This window comes from Octopus sinensis, linkage group LG2 (assembly GCF_006345805.1).
Source record: "Octopus sinensis linkage group LG2, ASM634580v1, whole genome shotgun sequence".
In the NCBI taxonomy this organism is placed as follows: domain Eukaryota; kingdom Metazoa; phylum Mollusca; class Cephalopoda; order Octopoda; family Octopodidae; genus Octopus; species Octopus sinensis.
Genome location: NC_042998.1, coordinates 76,794,441 through 76,816,171, shown reverse-complemented (window position 1 = coordinate 76,816,171; position 21,731 = coordinate 76,794,441). Strand labels below are relative to the sequence as shown.

Genomic DNA, 21,731 nt, shown 5'->3' with positions numbered 1-21,731 from the left:
TTCAATATAGAAATCATTTAGTAGTCCTCAAATTAATTGAACTTAGACCTTGAAATCTTTATCGACTACTAAGTCCGAAAGGTAAACAGTGCCAATAAAAGGAATCCAGTTGAGCTGATATGGAGATAATGATGCAAATATATAAATAAAAACGCTTCGGCTTGACATACAAAGTATACACACATATATGTACTTGCTAATATATATAGGAATATAGAGAGAGAGAAACAGACACTGAAAATATTCAGATGAGGAACATTTATACATAAGCATATAGATGTATATACTTTGAGAAGAGATATAAATGGAGTATAAAAGATACAGGAAACTAAGGGGAGAGAACATGGTATTTCAGTTGTTTCGGATTCTCAGAATAACATAATAGTTGTAATGTAGACAGGTGAAGTGTGCAAGAAAAGTCAAGAATATGCAACCAGTAGTGGATGCACATAAACATGACCATAAATCCGGCATCCAGGTGGAGAGAGGCTTGCACTGTAAATATGTATAATGCTATACATGGATGGTCATCTGCTGAATTAGTTTCAGCTTGTTATCTCTCTCTCTCTTTCTCTCGCTCTCCCTCTCTCTTTCTTTCTCTCTCCCTCTCTCTTTCTCTCTCTCTCCTCTCTCTCTTTCTGTCTCTCTCTCTTTCTCTCTCTCTTTCTCTCTCTCTCTCTTACTTTCAGTCTCTGAAGCCCAAGAGTGTTTATTTATTTGCATCATTATCTCTCTATGTATATACAAGTGTGTGTGTGTGTTAGCTATATCCTGTGGAAGTAAGCGAACGACTATGCGTATATGTGTGTATGTATAAATATGTACGTAAGTGTTTGTTGTTGTATAATGTTTGTTGTATATACACTAGCATAAGTGTGAACTCACATAGTGATTAATGCGCAAGTGGACATACGTACATATATACCCTTGCGTGAGCGTCTAAAAATGGGTGTGTATGTGTACATATATGTGTATGTAGGCATATGCTGGAATATATCTGTGATGACCTTACCACTTTAATAATGTGTTTAATTTTACTTTCTTGTATAATTTATTTTCTTTATCATTTGTATTGTATTACTTTTAATTACTTCCCGTCCGTATCCACAGTTTCGCAACTAAATCTGCTCTTTGCTCATTCCTTCTCAATGCATTTAACCTACAACCGCTAGCAACATGCTCTAGTTGATCTAAAGAGCGAAACATTACAAATGTAAAGAGAAGCTGTATTACATCATCTTGTGAGATGCTTCTGCACCGTAGTATACACAATAATTCAGGGTATAGTTTCCCACTCGTGAGGGAGCGATGCAGAATGTGCCAAAACGACCGATGTCATAAATAAACTTTTCAGTATTTTCTATCTTCCATATCCATTGTTTCTACGATATATATATACACACACACACACACACACACATATATATATATATATATATTATACGCACATACACACACATATATATATATATGTGTGTGTGTGGAGGCGCAATGGCTCAGGGGTTAGCAGACTCGCGGTCATAGGATCGCGGTTTCGATTCCCAGTCCGGGCGTTGTGAGTGTTTTTTGAGCGAAAACACCTAAAGCTCCCCGAGGCTCCGCCCGGAGGTGGTGGCGATCCCTGCTGTACTCTTTCGCCACAACTTTCTCTCACTCTTTCTTCTGTTGGCCTGCTCGCTTAGCCAGCGGTATGACTTCATTTGAAGGATAAAACAATGCGAAACGCATTGTGACCAGCGATGTATAGCAACATCTGATAGCCTGGTCGGTCACGGTGGTCACGGTAATATATGTATATATATATATGTGTGAGTGTGTGTGTGTGTGTTTGTGTGTGTGTGTGTGTGTTTGTGTGTGTGTGTGTGTGTGTGTGTGTGTTGTAGGTACAACATGTTGTTTGTCTATCTCCTTATTCTATTGGAGATCTTAGGTGAAATTTATACTAATGTGTCCTTCTATTCTAATTTAATTAAATTCTATGTCTTTGTGCTGCTGAAGATTGCTCTATGTTTTAAATTGATATAATGAAATGATTGCATTATTCAATTAAATGGAGTTGCATGAAACGATCGTACTCCATTACCTCTGGATATCCTTGTTGCTTATTTTGATTATATGCATATATGTGTATATATATATATATACATGTATGTATGTATGTATGTATGTATGTATGTATGTATGTATGTATGTATGTATGTGTGAGTGTATTTTCCGGCGGCTGCAATAGCGTAGCGGAGTATATAAACTCTCATGCCACCACTGTTAAAACACCTAAGTCATGGACAGGCAAGGTAACTCACTCTCAATCTCACATGGGCGCGATGGACATTGATGTTTTGCAATGTTTGTGGCTTGTGATGCTTACCAGCCACAAAAATGGCGAAACATCGATGTTCATCACTCCCAAATGGGATTGAAGGAGAGTTATCTTGCCTGTCCATGACATAGGTGTTTCAACACTGGCGACATGAGTTTATATACCCCGCCACGCCATTGCAGCCACCGGAAAATACACAAAGCTATATATATATATATATATATATTATAATATATATATATATATATATATATATACTTATATATATATACATATATTATATATATATATATATATATATATATATACTTATATATATATACATATATATATATATATATATATATAATATATATATATATATATATATATATATATATATATATATATATATATATATATATAATCAACTGCATCACCTGGATCGGCCAGGCTTCTTGATGCCGAGTCGGCTCCGCTGGCCACAGCATTCGGTCCATTCCCTTCGTGCTCTGGCCATTCTCCTCCACGTTGTTCCAAATAGTTTTCTTAAATCATCTTCCCATCTGACTGGAGGTCATTCAAGTGACCTCTTCCTCGCGTGGCTACCACTCGGCAACTGCACGGGTTCAAAGATTTTTTGTGAACATTTCCGACATAACCAGCCCACTTTGCGCGGTAATATTCTGCGACGACGTCCTTCACTCTAGTCCTATACCTGATCTCCTCTTTCCGTGTGTGATCTCTTTGCGAGAGTCGCAACATCGAGCTTTCCATGACACTCTGCGCCGTAAGCAGATGTTGTTCTCTCTTTGTCAAGGCCCAGGTTTTACACGCGTATAGCACGGCAGGCAAGAGTGTCCTTTTGAAGAGGTTGGCGCAGGTTTCCTTGTCTAGTTTCACCTTCAGCACTCCATCCTGCTCTTACCCTTCGCGAGGTCTCATTCTCCATCTCTCGCCTCATAGTCACTTCTTGACGAAGTTACACATAGCTGTTCACCTCTTCTGTTTCATTGCCTCCGACTGTTAGGCGACCTATTGGTATGCCCTCGGACCATACGTACTTGGTTTTCGTACGGCTGATCTCTAAGCCGACTGCCGAACCCCTGTAACTCAGTTCGTCCAGTATGGTCTACAGGTGACTGGTACTCTGCGCTATCAAGCGCTATGTCGTCAGCATATCTTAGATGAGTGAGCAGTTCTTCGTTTATTCTTATACGTCCGTCCCAGTTCATGTCTCGTATAACCATCACGAAACACGCCGTGAAAAGCTTAGGAGAGATGGTGTCTCCTTGCCTGGCACTCTCCTCTACCAGAATATTCACTGGTGAGGATTACAGGTCATTTTTGTTGTGCACCCGGTATTCACACCCTAAGGAGGGTGACGTACTGCGTCGTCACACCTTGTTTCCAGAGATCTTGCAGTACTGCGTTCATTTCGATGCTATCGAAGGTTTTCTCATAATAATAAACGCAACCAATCTGAGAAACATTTGTTCCGATACAAAAATCAGGGAGCAATATTAAATTTAAATAATGACGTTTGTAACATTTAAGATGTAAATACAAACGTAGACCGGCAACCAAGCGTGGATGTTAATTTAATTCTAGCCTGGTTATCTTTCACATAAATCAGTGAATGATTACTTGTATATATGTCTGTGTGTCTGTATATTGTAAAACACCCAAATGAACTCTTCCAACATCTGAAGCGGTCGATGGACTATAGGAATAGTATTACATATTTCCATATATTACAGAATGTATTTAATAACATTGTACGAATTGTATAACATAGTATGAAATATGGTATAAATGATATCGTTTTAATTTGAATTACGACCAACTTATATGAGAAAGTGAAAGAACGCTAATTTTATCGTGCTTATTGTACGAACTACATAGCTTCATAATTACTATGAAACAAATGACGTTCGTTCACAGAAACATGAGTAAACTTCATTGGACTTCTATTCTCAATTAAAACGATTATTCACTTTGTGAGAATTGTAACATGCCTACTGGATCTACATGCCTTTGATTAGCGAAGTGCTCGTGTTAAAATTGATCGAATTAGAACTGAATTTCCTTAGATAATTAAAGCGCTATGCTAACCAGGTTAGTATATGCAATGCTGTTGAAATGATAGCCTGGACTAAACTTACCCAGTAACTGTTATACACACACACACATAGGCACACATACATATATATATATATATATATATATATATATAGAAGGTTGAAAAGTAACATGCGTGTTGATATGTTATGTATAAGAAAAATAGGAAAGGTAGAAAATGCTAAAATAAATTTATCATGAAAAACATTTTAGTACCAGTTTCAGTATTTGCAACTTTTTCAACTTAGAGTAAAGCATAAAAACCATTAAATTGCTGAAAAATTAAATGAAATGGTGTAAAATCAGTGTATTTACGATAAATGAAATGGTTTTCTAAAATATTTCCATAGTATTCAATCACATTACACATTGTCCTTTTTTCTCTCTCTCCCCTTTACTTTTGTGAAGGCTCGGTAGGTAGGTTGTAGCAGATCTGAAGAAATATTTAATATTTGAAACTACGATCTAGCGATCGTGAGTGCAGCACCCTAATCACAAACCCATGTGCCCTCATATATACACACACATATATGTATATATATATACATATATATATATATGCGTGTATATATATATATATATATATAATATATATATATATATATCACGTGATCACGTGACCGACCAGATCATCAGATGTTGTTACATATCGCTAGTCACAATGCGTTCGCATTGTTTTAGCCTTCGAATGACACCACCCCGCTGGCTAAGCGAGCAGGCCAACAGAAGAAAGAGTGGGAGAAAAAGTGGTGAAAGAGTACAGCAGGGATCACCACCCCCTGCCGGAGCCTCGTGGAACTTTAGGTGTTTTCGCTCAATAAACACTCACAATCACCGGTCTGGGAGTCGAAACCGCGAGTCCGCTGCCCTAACCACTAGGCCATTGCGCCTCCACACACACACATATATATATATATATTATATATAATATATATATATATATATATACAAATTGAATATTTAAAAGAATAGTTAAATAGTTACATGCATATTTTCATAAGGAGTGCTATGAATATAGTTTATTACTTTATATTGGACGATCAAAGGTTTGCTATCAGCCAGTAATCAGTACTATTGACTTTAGAGTGGAATTGACATTTCACGTTTTCGTGATATTCGCGGCTGAATGACATCAGCGAAGAAAAGAAATTTAAATGGCTACAAATCGAAATATTTGTTCTAAAATTGCATGTGTATGTATGTATGTAAGAATGTATGTGTGTATATACTCATACATCTGTGTATATGTTTTACGCAAATATTTTAAAGTAGAAATGTACGCGTTTATATCTCAAGCTTTTATATTATATGTATTGATATAAACATATCGTGTCTAGCATAACAGTATATGTGTGTGTGAGAAACTGTATATATGCGTATCTGTGTGTGTGTGTATATACATATATATATATATATATATATATAATATATATATATATATATCCATATACTCATGCATAATTATACATACATATATGCATGTGTGTGTGTGGAGGCATGTGGTCTAGTGGTTACAACAGCGGACTCGCGGTCGATGAATCGCGGGTTCAAATCTCAGACCGGGTGATGTGTGTGTTTATGAGCGAAATACCTAAGTTCCACGAGGCTCCGGCAGAAAGTAATGGTGAACTTCTGCTGACTCTTTCACCACAACTTTCTCTCACTCTTTCCTCTTGCATCTTGTAGGTCACCTGCGACGGACCGGCGTCCCGTCCAGGTAGGGAACCTATACGCCAAGGAAACCGGGAAAACCGGCCCTATGAGCCAGGCATGGCTCGAGAAGGAACAAACAACATGCGTGTGCGTGTATTTATTTGTGTAAGTGTGTGTGTGTGTGCGCGCGCATTGAGCATTGTAGAACAATTAGTGCGTTTCTAGAAAGTTATGTCTGCATTACAAGTATATCCGTGAATGTGCGAGTGGGTTTATATGTGTGTGTGTGTGTGTGTGCATACCAGTGCAAATATATATACGAGGTCTGATCAATAAGTATTCAGACTGTTGTCATAGCAACGAAGCTAAAGCACGCAAGGTAAAGCCGCTTGGAACTGATTGACCTTGAAATCTGCTGTGCATGCGCACTAACTTTTATTGGTCTAGCTCACTTCCGCTGTTTACAACAATGCTTAGAAGGAAGGTGTGTAGCGTGTGATCGTCGCATTGACCATGACAAAGTAAGTTGTCATGGTGATAAATGCTCAGAGGCCTACGCAAATTTGCAGAAAATGTATAGAAAGGAGTTATGAGTTGCACACATGTGAACGACCGGTTCAGACGCTCGGTTCAAGATGGCCGAAAAAATGTCGATATTGATGAACGTTCTGGGAGACCCGAAACCAGTAGGACTGAGAAAAACATTGCAGATGTGCATGCAGCTGCGAGGGGAAATCGTCGAAACACCATCTCTGAATTATCGGAGGATGTGATGGTTAGTTACGGTTTAGTTCAGTCCATTATCCCTGAAGATTTGGGTATGAGACGCGCGTCTGCCATGTTCATGCCAAAACTGCTTTCAGTTGAGCAAGAAAAGACACTCGTGTCTCAGTTGCACAAGATATCTTTGTGTCGAAAACGATGAAAACTTCATGACAACTTTGCGTAGGCCTCAAGCAGGTATCGCCAAGCTTTTGGCGATAATTTTTAATTTTAAAATTAATTTTATTTTGTTTATGGAACGAGCTCTTGATTTTCATCCCGACGAACATGTTTACTTTCATTTTGGTAATGCTTTTTTTCTTAAATATATGTGGGTGAGTGGAAGCATATATGTATAAATGTAATTATTTTTCCAAATAAAATCTACTTCTACGATGAAGCCATACGGTGTTACTCAGGAGCTCAATTATGAGTACACTGCATCTCATAGCAGAAACGGCTATAAGCTAATGATGTTCATAATATAATCGTTTATTCCTTTGCTATCTTATTTTCTTATTACCACTCCGTACTCGACTAATACTTGCTTCTGAAGCAAATGTATCCTGAGCCTTACACTGGGTTAGCCTCGCAATATATGATATATATACATATATATATGTATATATATATATATATATATATATATATATATATATAATATATATATATATATGCATATATTTATATATGTGAATATATATATATTAATAATAATAATACTATGCTTTGGCATTATAAATATATGCACAAAGAAAAGTGGAGGGGCTGCAGGCTCGGATGTGTAACAATGAAGTGAGTGAAATTCAGGTACACATCGAGAAATAGGACGAGAAATATAAAATCGAACATGAATATATTAATATGTTAAATATGTTAATGTGTTATAATAAATTTAGACCAGACTCAGTTATATAATTAATTTATAAATAAAAGAAAAGTGGAAGAACTTTAGTAGAAAGAGATTGAAAGGGTTAAGGAAGTATAAACAAAATATAATAATAAAAGTTTAAATGATTAACAAAAACATAATAAACATAGTTATATACACACCATAAATATTGTCATGTAATCTTCATGCGACAATGCTTGAAATTCTGGTAAACTTCTCATGAATGATATCAGCAATGTAATAGCTCTGTTCATATAGTCAATGGGCTCGTTAGGTAAATTAGAAATTATATCTCCGCCGTATCTATAATAATTATTGAACAATCTCTCGTGGTGTTCAACAAGCAACCTCAGCGAAGACAGAATATGCCGGCCCTGTTTGTTAGTGGTCAACATATTCCAATACACATCTGATAGAATAGAATATTTGTCAACAGGCAAAATGATCTGTCTGAATTCTGATTCGACTATTGGTCGGTAACATGTAAAAGGACTCATATCTCTGAAGTATTCAAAACTACCGTTATATGACCAGTTTGAAGTCACCGACATGTTCGACTGACTCGAACAGGAACTGGAAGGTGATGGTAAAGAGGGGTGGAGTGTTTTTGATTTGTTTCTTTTCGCCATGTTTAACTTCTGTCTTCTTTTCTTCAATTGGTCTTCGTCTGTAATCAACAAATGAGAGTGTTTTAGAGCAAGAGTAGAAAAGTAAAAAAAAGGAAAGAATACACTCATCATCGTCATCATCACTACTATCCTCATTACGCAAGTCACTATATTCCTTTCCTGTTCATAAATGCCTCTAATATTGTAAATATCAATTTTATGTCCTTTCATTCATGTAGATCGAAAAATAGGTATCAGACATTTTAGAATGATATTGATGATAGATTGATAGCATAATTGCAGAGCAATTTTTTAAAATCTGCCTCATGCCTAAAAGCACCCGATCTTTAGCGCTAGTTTCACAAGTTCGTAAAACATTTAAAGATTTTCTATTAACTCTTTTCTTTTCTTTTTTCTTAATAAAACTAGAATAAAAAAATGATATTATTGAAATTCTGAACTCCAATTATTAAACTTCAATTCATTTTTAATCTGTAAAAAAAAGCTTGTACCTCGAATTTTGTAATGTTGAGATGTCAGGTTGAAAACAATATAAACCAATACAAGAATTTATATTTTATATTTAAGATTCATCAAGAGGAATTTTATAATTACTGTTTGAGTATTGCCCTAAGTAGGTGTTATTTTCCTATCAGTTATATATAACAGCTTACATGTAACATACAGAAAAATATAAATGTTACTGTTAAATTTATTTGTGAATATTGATAGCCAAACGTTGTTACGTTGGTGTTAGTGTTAATTTGAACTGCTCATACTTGGCTGGGTGGGGCTATGTACAAACACGATTCAGACTTCCCATGTCCTATTCATTTCGGCATAGAAAAACTTTATTCTAATATATCTTTCCTTTATTCTTAAATAGCAGGATCTGATGAAAAAAAAGGCTTCACTTTCATTTGTAGTAAATAAACGAACAGCACTGTGACCGCATTTTGCTTAAACACTTTATTTGTGACGCGCAGATCAATTATATCTCTCCATTCATCTTTCATATCAATATTCACAAATAAATTTAACAGTAACATTTATATTTTTCTTTAATTCTTTAAAATGTTTCAGCTTCAAAGTTGTGCTCATATTAGGGCACCACCTTTGACTGTGCTACACCATTATTTGAAACCTCCTGTGATATGTAACATTTGGTCAATGAGGGAGGTCGATGCCGCTGCCCTCATCTGTGTTTCCTGGTCAATATTATTCATTCCTTTCCCACTTACTACTATAGACACTCATTACTTCTCGCATTCACTTTCACTTACTTAATATCCAGTTTTTCTTCATTCCCACTTCAAAACAACGCTTCAACCGACAACTGGCGCAGAATTTACGGGTGTGCTGGTCTAGGTGGCATTTATTTTCAAATGTACAAATAAAAACCTGAAAAGAAATATATCATTTAAGGAGTCTGGTGGAAGCGATAACTGAATTTATTTTTCATTTGCTTACATTTTTATGCTATTTAGGATCAAAATATGTTATCAGTAACTGCAGTTCACAGTCACAATAGATATAAATAAACACGTAAATGTATATTTTATACACACACACACAAACACACACACATATACACACACATACACAAACACACACACACACACACACACACACACACACACACACACACACACACATATATATATATATATAGTACGTTTAAATATGACCATTCCGAAATATAACAATATATATATATACATATATATATATACATATATATATATACATATATATATATATATATATATATATATATATATATATTATATATATATATAGATATAGATATATATATAGATATAGATATATATATATATAGATATAGATATAGATATAGATATACAGGTGTATATGTGTGTATTATATTCTTGTACATTGTGATATATATTATGTAATACTAACCTTCTTCTTCAGAGCATTCCGCCTGAAAAATGCTTTGCACGATTCACACGTAATAGCATCAAAGTTGTATCCTAAAGCAACATCTCCACATACACGGCACGTGAGCTTTGAACCATCTTTGGGCTTGGGTCGCCTCTTGTGTTCACTTTTATTTTCTTTTAAAATCTATATCGGAATAAATAAGCAGACGCATTTATGACTCGTTAGTGGTTTCACAATAATAAAGACATCTTATATGTATTGTTAATAAATGTGAACCTTTAATGTATATAATCTTGTACAACATCCGTTTCTCTATATATTTCGTTCTTGCTTTTCTCCTGTTCATTTTTTACGTCTCTAAATGCACAAATACACATCTGCATATTGTTTAAACATAATATTACCCATAAAGCATATGCATATTATCCGTTTTCATTTTATAAACAAAATTCTCAATAAGAGAGCTTGTGCCTTAACTACTGTTATTAATATGGCTATCAGTCGTCTAGTATTCTGTTAGCAACAATTTGTCATATCCATTATAAACTTTCACAAATAGGAATATCACAAATAGGAAATAGGATCTATGTATAAAGAAGTATCCCTTCGGTTTTTCTATCACCATAGTAAATGAGCATGAATCTGTCAACTTCAATTTAATTACTCATATTTACAAACCTTATCATAAGCCTAACTCTAATCTGAAATATATTAATTCAGAAAGAAATCGTCCAGGGTGTGTAAAAAAAAATTCTAATTTACAATATTTCTAGAAGAATTTCTGCATTATCCTCTTGTAAGGAAGTTTTTCATAGGAATGCTGATCACCATAATATAGCCCTTAAAAAGGCCGGTTACAATAGGAAAATTGAATACCTAGCAATAATTACACTGATAAACGGAAACTTACTAGTAAAGGTATGGATTCGATTTTAAATGTCTCAAACCTAAACGGAAGGGTAAATATAAATCAGGAAGTGTGCATAACTACTATAAGAGTAATCCTTTAATTCCAGATACTAATGTTCACAAACATAAATATAGTAATAAAAGTTTATAATTCTAAGTTAGTCTATAAGGTGAATAATTTAGGTTATTCTAATTTAGTTTTGGACAGAAGTAACATTATTTGGTATGGTATTCTATTTGCCAGTCAGTTAAAAAGTAACTTAGTTGGGGCGATGTATAAATAGCTTTTAAAACATTTCAATAAAAAAGATATTATGAGATTTTTAATCAGAGATCCATTAAGGTTGCTTTTTCGGGTCTCTCGGAATTTATTTCAGATTATTTCTTCTATTAATATCTAATTCCATAAGTACCAATGTTAATGATTTTCCTAATAGCCAGTTCGACAGCGATGGTTTGAATTCTATTTCTAATATAAATTTCAATAATAGTGGTGGTAATAGCCTTTCACTTAATGATAATTCATTTGTTGAAGGTACAAATAGGGGTGAGAATTCCCTTTGTGATTGTAGAAACAAAGAAAACTGTTTATTTGGTAATTTTTGTAAGCGTAGGAAGTCGTCTATAAGGTTAAAGTTATTTCCGGAGGTAATGATTACTTCTATATTGGTTCTTTTGCTAATTATATTAAGAAAAGGGTTTCGAATCATTGCCATTCCTTTAGGAACAGAAATAGGACTTCATCTACTAGTCTTAGTAATTTCCTCTTGAATTTTGAAGATAATAATAAAACGTACGTTATTGAATGGAGCATTTTAGGGGTGGTCCCGGGTTATGGGATTGGTAATAGGTTCTGCTCCCTTTGTTCTGAGGAATTATTTTTGATTCTATTTTCTAGAAGAAGGTTGCTAAGCACTAAATCTGAAAGGGGTATTTTTCTGTGTTCATAAGAATAAATGCATGTTTAAAAATTTTAATTAAGGTTGTCGTATCTTTTCGGTTTGAACGGCAGTTTTCCTAGTGGTGTCATATGAAATTGTCACCCATAATTATGACTCTAGTATCGATCTATTGCCTTTCAATCTGTTTTAGGGTTAGGGTTAGGGTTAGGGGCGGGGGGAAGGGTATCTTTTTTTCTTCACAAATGTAAATAAACCCAATCTGTTTCTTAAATGAGGGACATATTCATACGGCACAGAATGTTTTTTTTTACCTCAATAGACGTCATTGATTGGTTGAAATTGCAGAAATTGAAGAAAAAACAACAAATATCTTACAAACTATAGAATTTTCTCAATAAAGCCAAGAGAAAAAGATGTTTTATAAACACATTCGAACAGTATACAAAGTTTAAAAGTGTTTAGTTACTTGGAAATTATTTTAAAAAACTGCCGTTCAAACCGAAAAGATCCTGGTTATCTATTATAGGTGTTTTATTAGATGGTGTAGTGATTTTTGCGAGTTTGATCATTTCGGTTTCACCCTTTGTTTTTACTACTCAAGTTGGTTTCTCTTGCATGTTTCTTTTAATTTTCAAATTCTAAATTTTTTTTATAAATTTTAAAATTAAAAAAAATTCATTGTTAATTTTTTAATTCAGTTTTGTAATTTAATTTTGTGTGTATTTTAATTTTTTTCATCTTTGATTGTGAGACAGTGGATTTTAATATTTAATTCATTTAATTATCTTACTACCGTTTTGATATTTCTATATTTATTCATTAGCTGACCCCGTGCCGTTTATAATTGCTAGCTAATTGTTATTTCAACAAGGTACAAAATTAAATACAGAATAATCACAGACACAAGCATTCACGTATTTCACAAGCACACACATACATACACATACTCAAACAGAACTGGAATGATGTCAGTTTATATTTTCAGAGTTGTACGTTACCATTACGCACGCACACACTCACACATTCACACACACACACAGACGCGCACATGCACGCATACATCATACATATACACATATTCTCTCACAGAGTTGAATGGCTGTCTTTTACTTTATTCGCCCTTCCTTTCTCCCTTGCGTTCTTTCTCAAAAGATTATTACTTTCTTTCACTCTTTCATGGCTATTACTCTCTACGCCACTCCTTCACTGATTTACTATTTTCTATCATCTCCCTTCACTGATACTCCTTCTCTTTCTCCGCTTTGCTGTTTTACTTGTAGACAGCTATTTTGTAAACAAAAGATTTGCCTTTTCTTTTTATTCTTTTAATTTCGTTTGATATTACCAAATTATTATGTTTAAATAAGGACATTTATTACTTTTTAGCAGATAATATATCGGTTTGTAATTATTAATTTTTAATTTTTGATTAGATAACCCTATTATTTTTGTGGTTAATTTTTGTTTCATTAAATTTATCTGTCTTTTCTAGATATTTACACGTGAATTATAAGTTTAATAAAAGGCTGGAATTGTTTATAGATATATATATAATATACTCTTTTACTTGTTTCAGTCATTTGACTGCGGCCATGCTCCGGGGACCGCATTTAGTCGAGCAAATCGCCCCCAGAACTTAATCTTTGTCAGCCTAGTACTTATTCTATCGGTCTCTTTTGCCGAACCGCTAAGTTACGGGGAGGTAAACACACCAGCATCGGTTGTCAAGCGATGTTGTGGAGACAAACACAGACACACACAACACACACACACACACACACACACACACACACACACACACACACACACACACACATATATATATATATATATATATATATTATATATATATATATACGACAGGCTTCTTTAGTTTCCGTCTACCAAATCCACGCACAAGGATTTGGTCGGCCCGAGGCTATAGTAGGAGACATTTGCCCAAGGTGCCACGCAGTGGAAACGAACCCAGGACCATGTGGTTGGTAAGCAAGCTACTTACCACACAGTCACATGCAGGGGTTGGAAAAAATAATGGAAACACCTACCAATTATACCATCATAATTTTGAAATAGCTATAAAACCGTCAAAAGCTTTTTTATTTTTATGTTGTTTGAATTATTATTATTGTTGCTTAAGACGTTTTGCTAAAATTGAAGTTTCTTTACAGATATTATCAGAAAAAGGTAATTAAAATTCATTAAAATGACATATCTATCAGACTTTCAAAGAGGTCAAATTGTTGGTGCTCGTATGGCAGGCGCTAGCGTAATGAAAACAGCCGAAATGTTTGGTGTATCAAGAAGTACTGTCTCGAAAGTAATAACAGTCTTTGAGAAAGAGGGAGAAACCTCGTCGAAACCAAAACTCCGGAAGAAAACCAAAACTTTCAGATAGGGATCATCGGACTCTTACACGAATTGTTAGAAAGGATCACAAAAGTACAGCTTCCAAAATTACTGCAGAGCTTAATGACCACCTCGAGTTTCCACAAAAACTGTTTGCGCGGGAGCTGAACATAGCTGGATTTTATGGGAGGGGTGCAATCAGAAAACCCCTACATTCAAACACAAACGAGTGGAGTAAAAAGTAAGGTTATATTTTCAATAGTTTTATTCCTTTATTTTTTTTTTTCTGTATAATGTATTGCTTTCGTATTTTATGCTAGATTCATAACTTGAAGCGACCAACATATGTTCCCTTTTAGGAAATTTGCTGATAAGACATAGACACAAATTTATATGGTTGAAATAGTAGAACGTAATACATCAAATTATAACTTCAGTCTACCTTGCAAGTTATAGAATTTTTCATCCGAAACATTGCTTTATTGGCAAGTCAAGAGTCAACTGATTACATATACTAATTTCCAAAGGGGACGTTGTGTAAACTTAAACTAAGTAACTGATAATAAACACAGATAGAGATTTCAGACAGATTATCCAAGAAATAAGATCATTCATACATACCTTTAGCAAAGATAGTGAATTTCTCTCTGCGACTGTTTTATAAGAATTGACATTCTTTTTGCGCACTTTCAAAAACAAATTCTCCTATATTTTTACTGCGTGGGAATACAACTCTTCTTTCCATATATATATATATATATATATATATATACATATATGCGTGTGTGTGTGTATGTATGTATGTATGTATGTATGTATGTATGTATGTATGTATGTATGTATGTATGTATGTATGTATGTATTATGATATCAGAGGTTGCAAAGCCTGTTACATAATGTAAAGTTCTATATTTCGTGAATTTTCTCTCTATGTATGAAATGAAATGACACATTCATCAATGGTATTTCACCTGTGCCCATATTATTCTAGGTGAGATTTAAATTCAGAAAACAATGATGGGAATAGATACCGTAAGGCCTCTCATCTGATAGAAACTTCGATGAAACCTCATAAATCAGAGAATCGAGTACTAAAATGTATACGTGTTGGTGGAGTACAACCACAAAAGATCACCTAGCTATTAATAAACAGTATTTCTCTAGATTGTACCTTCTTTGAAACCAGACATTTAGTCCTTTCACATTACTTATCATTTGCCTGTGATTTAAAGACAGGTATTTTGAGGCGATAGAATTTTCACATATCTTTCTAATAGCACATTGTCTATAGCTTAAAATTTTCTGGAAGACTTTCACGTAATATCAACAAAAATTGACTGTAAACAACAATTAATGAAAAATGACCGTGAACTAATAGTGTACCATTTGAGTTTAAATGATTTTTGTGATAAAGTATTAGTTCAGATTTTGCACCGACATTCGTTGCCAACGTGTACAGTTGATATCGGCTTTGAAAGCAAAACGTGTCTTGCGTGTATTTTTATTTCTTTGCTTTGCGACATCCGGTAAGTATTCACCAGATTCGAGGTTTGTTTTTTGCAAGCACACCTATCCCATGGTTGACATAGAATTTCAATGGGGATTTAAATGGTGTAGGAACATCACATAAAGGATCATAAATATCTGACGACGACAGATAATTTTCATAAAGTTGTCTCTTTCGTGACGGTGCAAAATATTTTGACTCACCTGATAGAGAGACAGTGAGGATAAGTCTAGAAAAGTTAAGATGTCCTCCTACGATTATTATCTTGTTTCTCCAAACGGACATTGGCATGAAGGCCTAGTTTAAATATATGTTCCATCAGAACAAATTTCCGTAGAAAATTGCGTCACGCAAAGGCATACATATTTGTGCCAACTTTTTCTGCTTATACCTTGCAGTTGTAATGATCCATGTATTTCAGGACTAGTAATTAGGTTTCTTTGTCCGCTGTCGCACAATAGGTAATTTTTCAGTATAAATCGCTTCAAATCTCAAAGTTAAAACTAAGACCGTCATAGCAGTAGATCGCAATTTTTCTTGTTCCCTGACCTTTGAGAATTTGTGATTCACTTGGAATATGATCAGCAAAAAGTAATGCATATGCACCTCTTGACAGTAGAGGTGTATTAGAGCTCTTATTACCTTTGAACTTGCAGTAAGCCCGATAAAATTGTGTATGATCTTTATAACTACTGTAGGTCAGCCATATGTGGAACCAAATATACTTGTCTATAGCGACACTTAATTTAATAGTATTTTGTATACGTCGACAGTTCTGTCTTCAGTGATGGACACTTGGCTTCTATGGTCAATTTGAGAATTGAAAATGTTTCAGTTGCGTTCGAATGTTCGAGAAATGAGCTTTGTCTGAGGATTTGAAGCTTCTCACCAAGGTTTCAGTTGTATTGTTTGCTTCTCCCCTTGGTTACTATGATTCTCTCAGATATGGAAACCATTTCGACGGCACACTAAAAGCATGACACTACAAATGCTTAAGATGTGTGTTAATTATCAGTTGGATATCATATATATCAGACAGAAAAGAGCCAAACAAAGGAAGCTGTTCAGAATGAAAGCTCGCTTTATCAGGTATTATAGGCGCTGGGTTGCACATTACATTAGTTTTCAGAATTTACGTGTAATAATTCTCAGTAATTGTTTTAGAAGCGACATAATACAGATTTCGTGATGTCGCAAAACAATGACTTATATCTTTCAATATTATCGCTGACAATTGAAAACTTAGGTACGAAATAAGAAACTATTGTCAACAATTTGCATTGCAAATCGCAAAGCCCGAAAAGGTTTCGATGTTGAGGTTTTGGAGTTTAGAGGATCAAAAAAGTGACTTCACCACGTACATATGTATGTATGCGTGTATATGTATGTATGTGTGTATGTATATATATATATAGAGAGAGAGAGATAGATAGGAAAAGAGAAAGGGTAGATAGATAGATAAATACATACATATATACATACACACATACATACATACATACATACATACATACATACATACATACATACAAACATACATACATACATACATACGGACGTACGAACGTACTTGTGTTTTTCTAATTATCTGTTTAATTTATTGTAAATTTTACCGGTCACCTACTTGATAGCAAGGGTGTTAAAGACAGCATCTCTTTTAACCATCATCCTTTTGCAGAGTTTTTCTCGTCCCAGACATCATGATCGTTTGTAGCATATGATTTAAGGATTTGCATTTTCTCCCCAAGATCCCATGTTCAGCCCATGTTCAGCCCATGTTCAGCACCAGGCAGATTAGTATGTATCTTGTTATTCCAAAAACAAATAATAGGGATGAAGCTGAAAGTATGCCATGAATACTGGATTTCCTAAATCGTTATCAATGACCCATAGATGTTCTCTTTCTCTAGTATTTTTCTAAGCCCATCGTGTCCAGAGGGCAGCAGATTTCCATAACAGAACATGTCTCACCTTTGGGATCCTATACAACGATATTTGCCCGATTTTGTTTTAACTTAGTGGCTGTTTTAATTTTTAAGTTCCACCAATATGTTTTTGACTCATTGGTCACAATATGGTCAACTTCGTTTGTAGGGGTTTTCTTTTTTGTTATCCTGTCCCAGACAGTTCTGGCCACCATATCATGCAGCATGAGAATATAATATAATATATATATATATATATATATTATATATATAATATATATATATATATATATATATATATAATATATATATATTATATATATATATATATACTGGGTGTCCCCAAAAAATGTATACACACCTTAAATAATTGTAAATTTGGGGTTTATTATAATTCGAATAATTTTCAACATGTAAAATAATTTACAAATATCATTCTATTGTCTTGTTATCGCATGTTCTCAAACTGATGTCCGTTCTGCTCCAGACACTGCTGACAACGCGAAGCGATGGAATGGCACACATCATGGAACAATTCCCTTGGGATATTCGTACATTCATGTTCAATGATTGCCCTCAATTGAACGACTGTTGCAGGTTTCTGTGCGTAGACTTTGTCCTTTAGGTATCCCCATAAAAAGAAGTCTAGTGGTGTGAGGTCTGGTGAACGTGGAGGGTATTCGACAAAACCTCTCCGTTCAATCCACGTGTTTGGCAAGATCCCATCAAGAAAGGATCTAACATCGCGATGGTAGTGTGGAGGTGCCCCATCTTGCTGGAAATAAAACTCTTCCTGTTCAAAGTCCTCTCTAATGCTTGGCATGACAGACTGTTGCAGCAAGTGTATACATTTTTTGGGGACACCCTGTATATATATATATATATATATTATATATATATATATATATGTGTGTGTGTGTGTGTGTGTGTGTGTGTGTGTGTGTGTGTGTTGTGTATACACATACACAGGCGGACGCGATAATAGTGAGTTTGTTTGAAAACAGTACGAGATGTGTGTACATGTACATACACATACATTCTCTCACATTTAGCAATAATGTGCTCAATGTATGTATGTATGTATGTATGTATGTATGTATGTGCAAAATTGTGAACGAAGGACATACTGTTTGAATACCTTCCTGTATTCAAACGGTATGAGATTTAACAGACGACGCACAAATGTGTAAATAATTCCCCTGATATATAAAATGTGTTTTCTTACGTGTTTCACTGCGGAAAGAAAAAGGGTAAATGATCAAACTTAGCTGCGATTCTATTTCAAATTCGCCTTCTGGCCATAGCGAAATAGAGAACTAATGTTTTTATAAACCCACCAAATATGGTAGTATCAGCGAATTGGAAGTCTCAATACACATAATTTTAGTGCTTATGCTGGAAGCTAATTTAATTAAATATTAATTTGTGCAATAAGCAGACGAGATATAGAATAAATGCATGCTAGTACTCAAACAGTACAAGATTGAACGTTATTTACGCAGCTTCGGTTAAATCTCGTACTGTTTTCAAACAAGTTCACAATTATCGCGTGCGCCTGTGTATATATATATATATATATAAACATATGCATATATGTATGTATGTGTGAGTATGTGTGTGAAAGTGTGTGTATAAGTACATTTAAATATCTTAAAAGTATTTCATCTATAAAGCTGCGGTCATGCCAGGGCAAAATATATATCTATATATACATATATATACAAATGTATATATATATATATATAATATATATATATATATATATATATATATATATTATATATAATATATATATATATATATATATATATATATATATATATATATATATAAATGCACATATGTGTGCTATATATATGTGTGTACATGATATACACATACAGAAAAAATATATATGTGCGAGTATATGCATATATTATTTGTATGTATATATATATATATATATATATATATATATATATGTATGTATGTATACATACATATATTCATATTACGTACATACAGACATACACACGTACCCACAGACAATTATTCGTTTCTTTTGAATGAAAGCACAACAACGTGAAGAAGAAAATCTTGTACAAGAACTGAAATAGAATATTTGCTATTGAACTCACTATTTATTTACATATTGAGATGAATTCGTGTAATGTGAAGATGATATGAAATTATTTTAATCCAATTTCTAATTTGTTTCTGCTTCTCGCTTCATCAGAGAATATGAGAAATTTTAATAGAACGATAATTAACTAGCATAGTTTAAATGAAAAGAAAGAGAAATGCAAGAACAAAGAACATATATGAAAGAAAATTTGGAAGAGAAAAGCTGTTGAATGGCTTAAAGCGAGTGTTTGTTTTTTGTTGAGTTTTGTGTTTTTAAAGCTAATAGATTTTGTTTTGGAAATAAAGCCTTAGTAAATGTATTAAAGAACGTCGATCAAAAGTGCGAGTTTATATTTAAACTAGAGAAATCAATCTTCCAAATGTGTGAGTTAGCGAAAGGTAATAGCTTAGGAAACCTATATCGGACAAAATTTAATCGTACACATTAGGTTTAGGGTGAATACGTTTAAGTTATGCGATAGCCAGTATATACACTCAATTCGTACATCAAGGTGTAATCTTGTACGAAATGAATCTCTACCGGAAGTGAAATTACATTCTGAGGCAAGTTATAGATGAGAGACCACAAACAAAGACACATAAACTATTCGCACAGATATTAAAAGGAATAGTGTTGACGAAGGATTCATTTTTTTAATAAACTGTGAAGGGACCGGTCGTAATCTCTGTTTTAATTTTTGCTTGATTGCTTGTTTGTTTTTGAGGTTTCTGTGTAGATGCATAATAATGCTGACTGGTGTCTAAGGACTTGATATTCTGTGCTAATAGTGATTTATATTTCTCCAGTATTTGTAGATAGTAATAATTATGAGAGTATTAATTATATAGCGTGTCGCGTATTTTGTGTGTGTGCGTGCGCATGCGTATGTGTGTGTGTGTATGCGTGTGTATGAATATGTAGTCCTTATTGATCTTGTCTAGAAAGCACTTTACCACCAGCTTGTATTCCTGTGGGAAAAATATATAGGCATTTAGCCTTTTGAATAAGACAGCCCTGAAGCTACCTGAATACTTTGCTGTTGTTTTCTTACATCTAAAACTATTAACATTGTTCGAATATTTCGACGCACCGTTCACATAGTGACCAGATTAAAACATGTGTTATACATATCGTATTATATTTTAAATGAGGTGAGCTACCTCTTTCTTTCGCTTGTTTACTCATCCATATATATATATATATATATATGTATATATATATGTGTGTGTATATATATGTTGTGTGTGTGTGTGTGTGTGTGTGTGTGTGTGTGTGTTGTGTGTGTGTGTGTGTGTGTGTGTACGTGTGTGTGTGTGTTACGGGGATATACTTGCAGAGCAAGTGACCTGATCAGAGATTGCGTGCTGAAACAAAAGTAATTGCAGCATGGAAGGTGTTTATAAGCCATTCAAAAACACCTATCAATTGTGTATATATATCTATATGTATATATATATCTGTATGTATGTGTATATGTTTGTGTGTCTGTGTTTGTCCCCCTAGCATCGCTTGACAACCGATGCTGGTGTGTTTACGTCCCCGTCACTTAGCTGTTCGGCAAAAGAGACCGATAGAATAAGTACTGGGCTTACAAAAGAATAAGTCCCGGGGTCGATTTGCTCGACTAAAGGCGGTGCTTCAGCATGGCCGCAGTCAAATGACTGAAACAAGTAAAAGAGAAAAGAGAAAAAAAATATATATATATATATATAAAATGACGCCACTGATTTTTGTGCAGGGAATGATCTCCTTGAGTAACATACTGCAGAAAACTAAGTTGGGCTATGATCTGTGAAGA

At 34.2% G+C, this 21,731-nt stretch overlaps 1 protein-coding gene across 3 annotated transcripts in view; it reads right to left on the bottom strand.

The window, feature by feature from the left end:
• The window catches only part of LOC115224978 (nuclear hormone receptor HR96-like), a 106,029-nt gene that overhangs the window by 27,278 nt on the left and 57,020 nt on the right, over window positions 1-21,731 (bottom strand). For all 3 annotated transcript variants that reach the window (XM_029795910.2, XM_036514389.1, XM_036514378.1), the window contains exons 3-5: window positions 10,259-10,423; window positions 9,619-9,736; window positions 7,889-8,394 (exon numbers count right to left, since the gene is read on the bottom strand). In XM_029795910.2, the coding sequence (XP_029651770.2) occupies window positions 7,889-8,394; window positions 9,619-9,736; window positions 10,259-10,423 (789 nt within the window). The remainder of the gene's footprint in view (window positions 1-7,888; window positions 8,395-9,618; window positions 9,737-10,258; window positions 10,424-21,731) is intronic.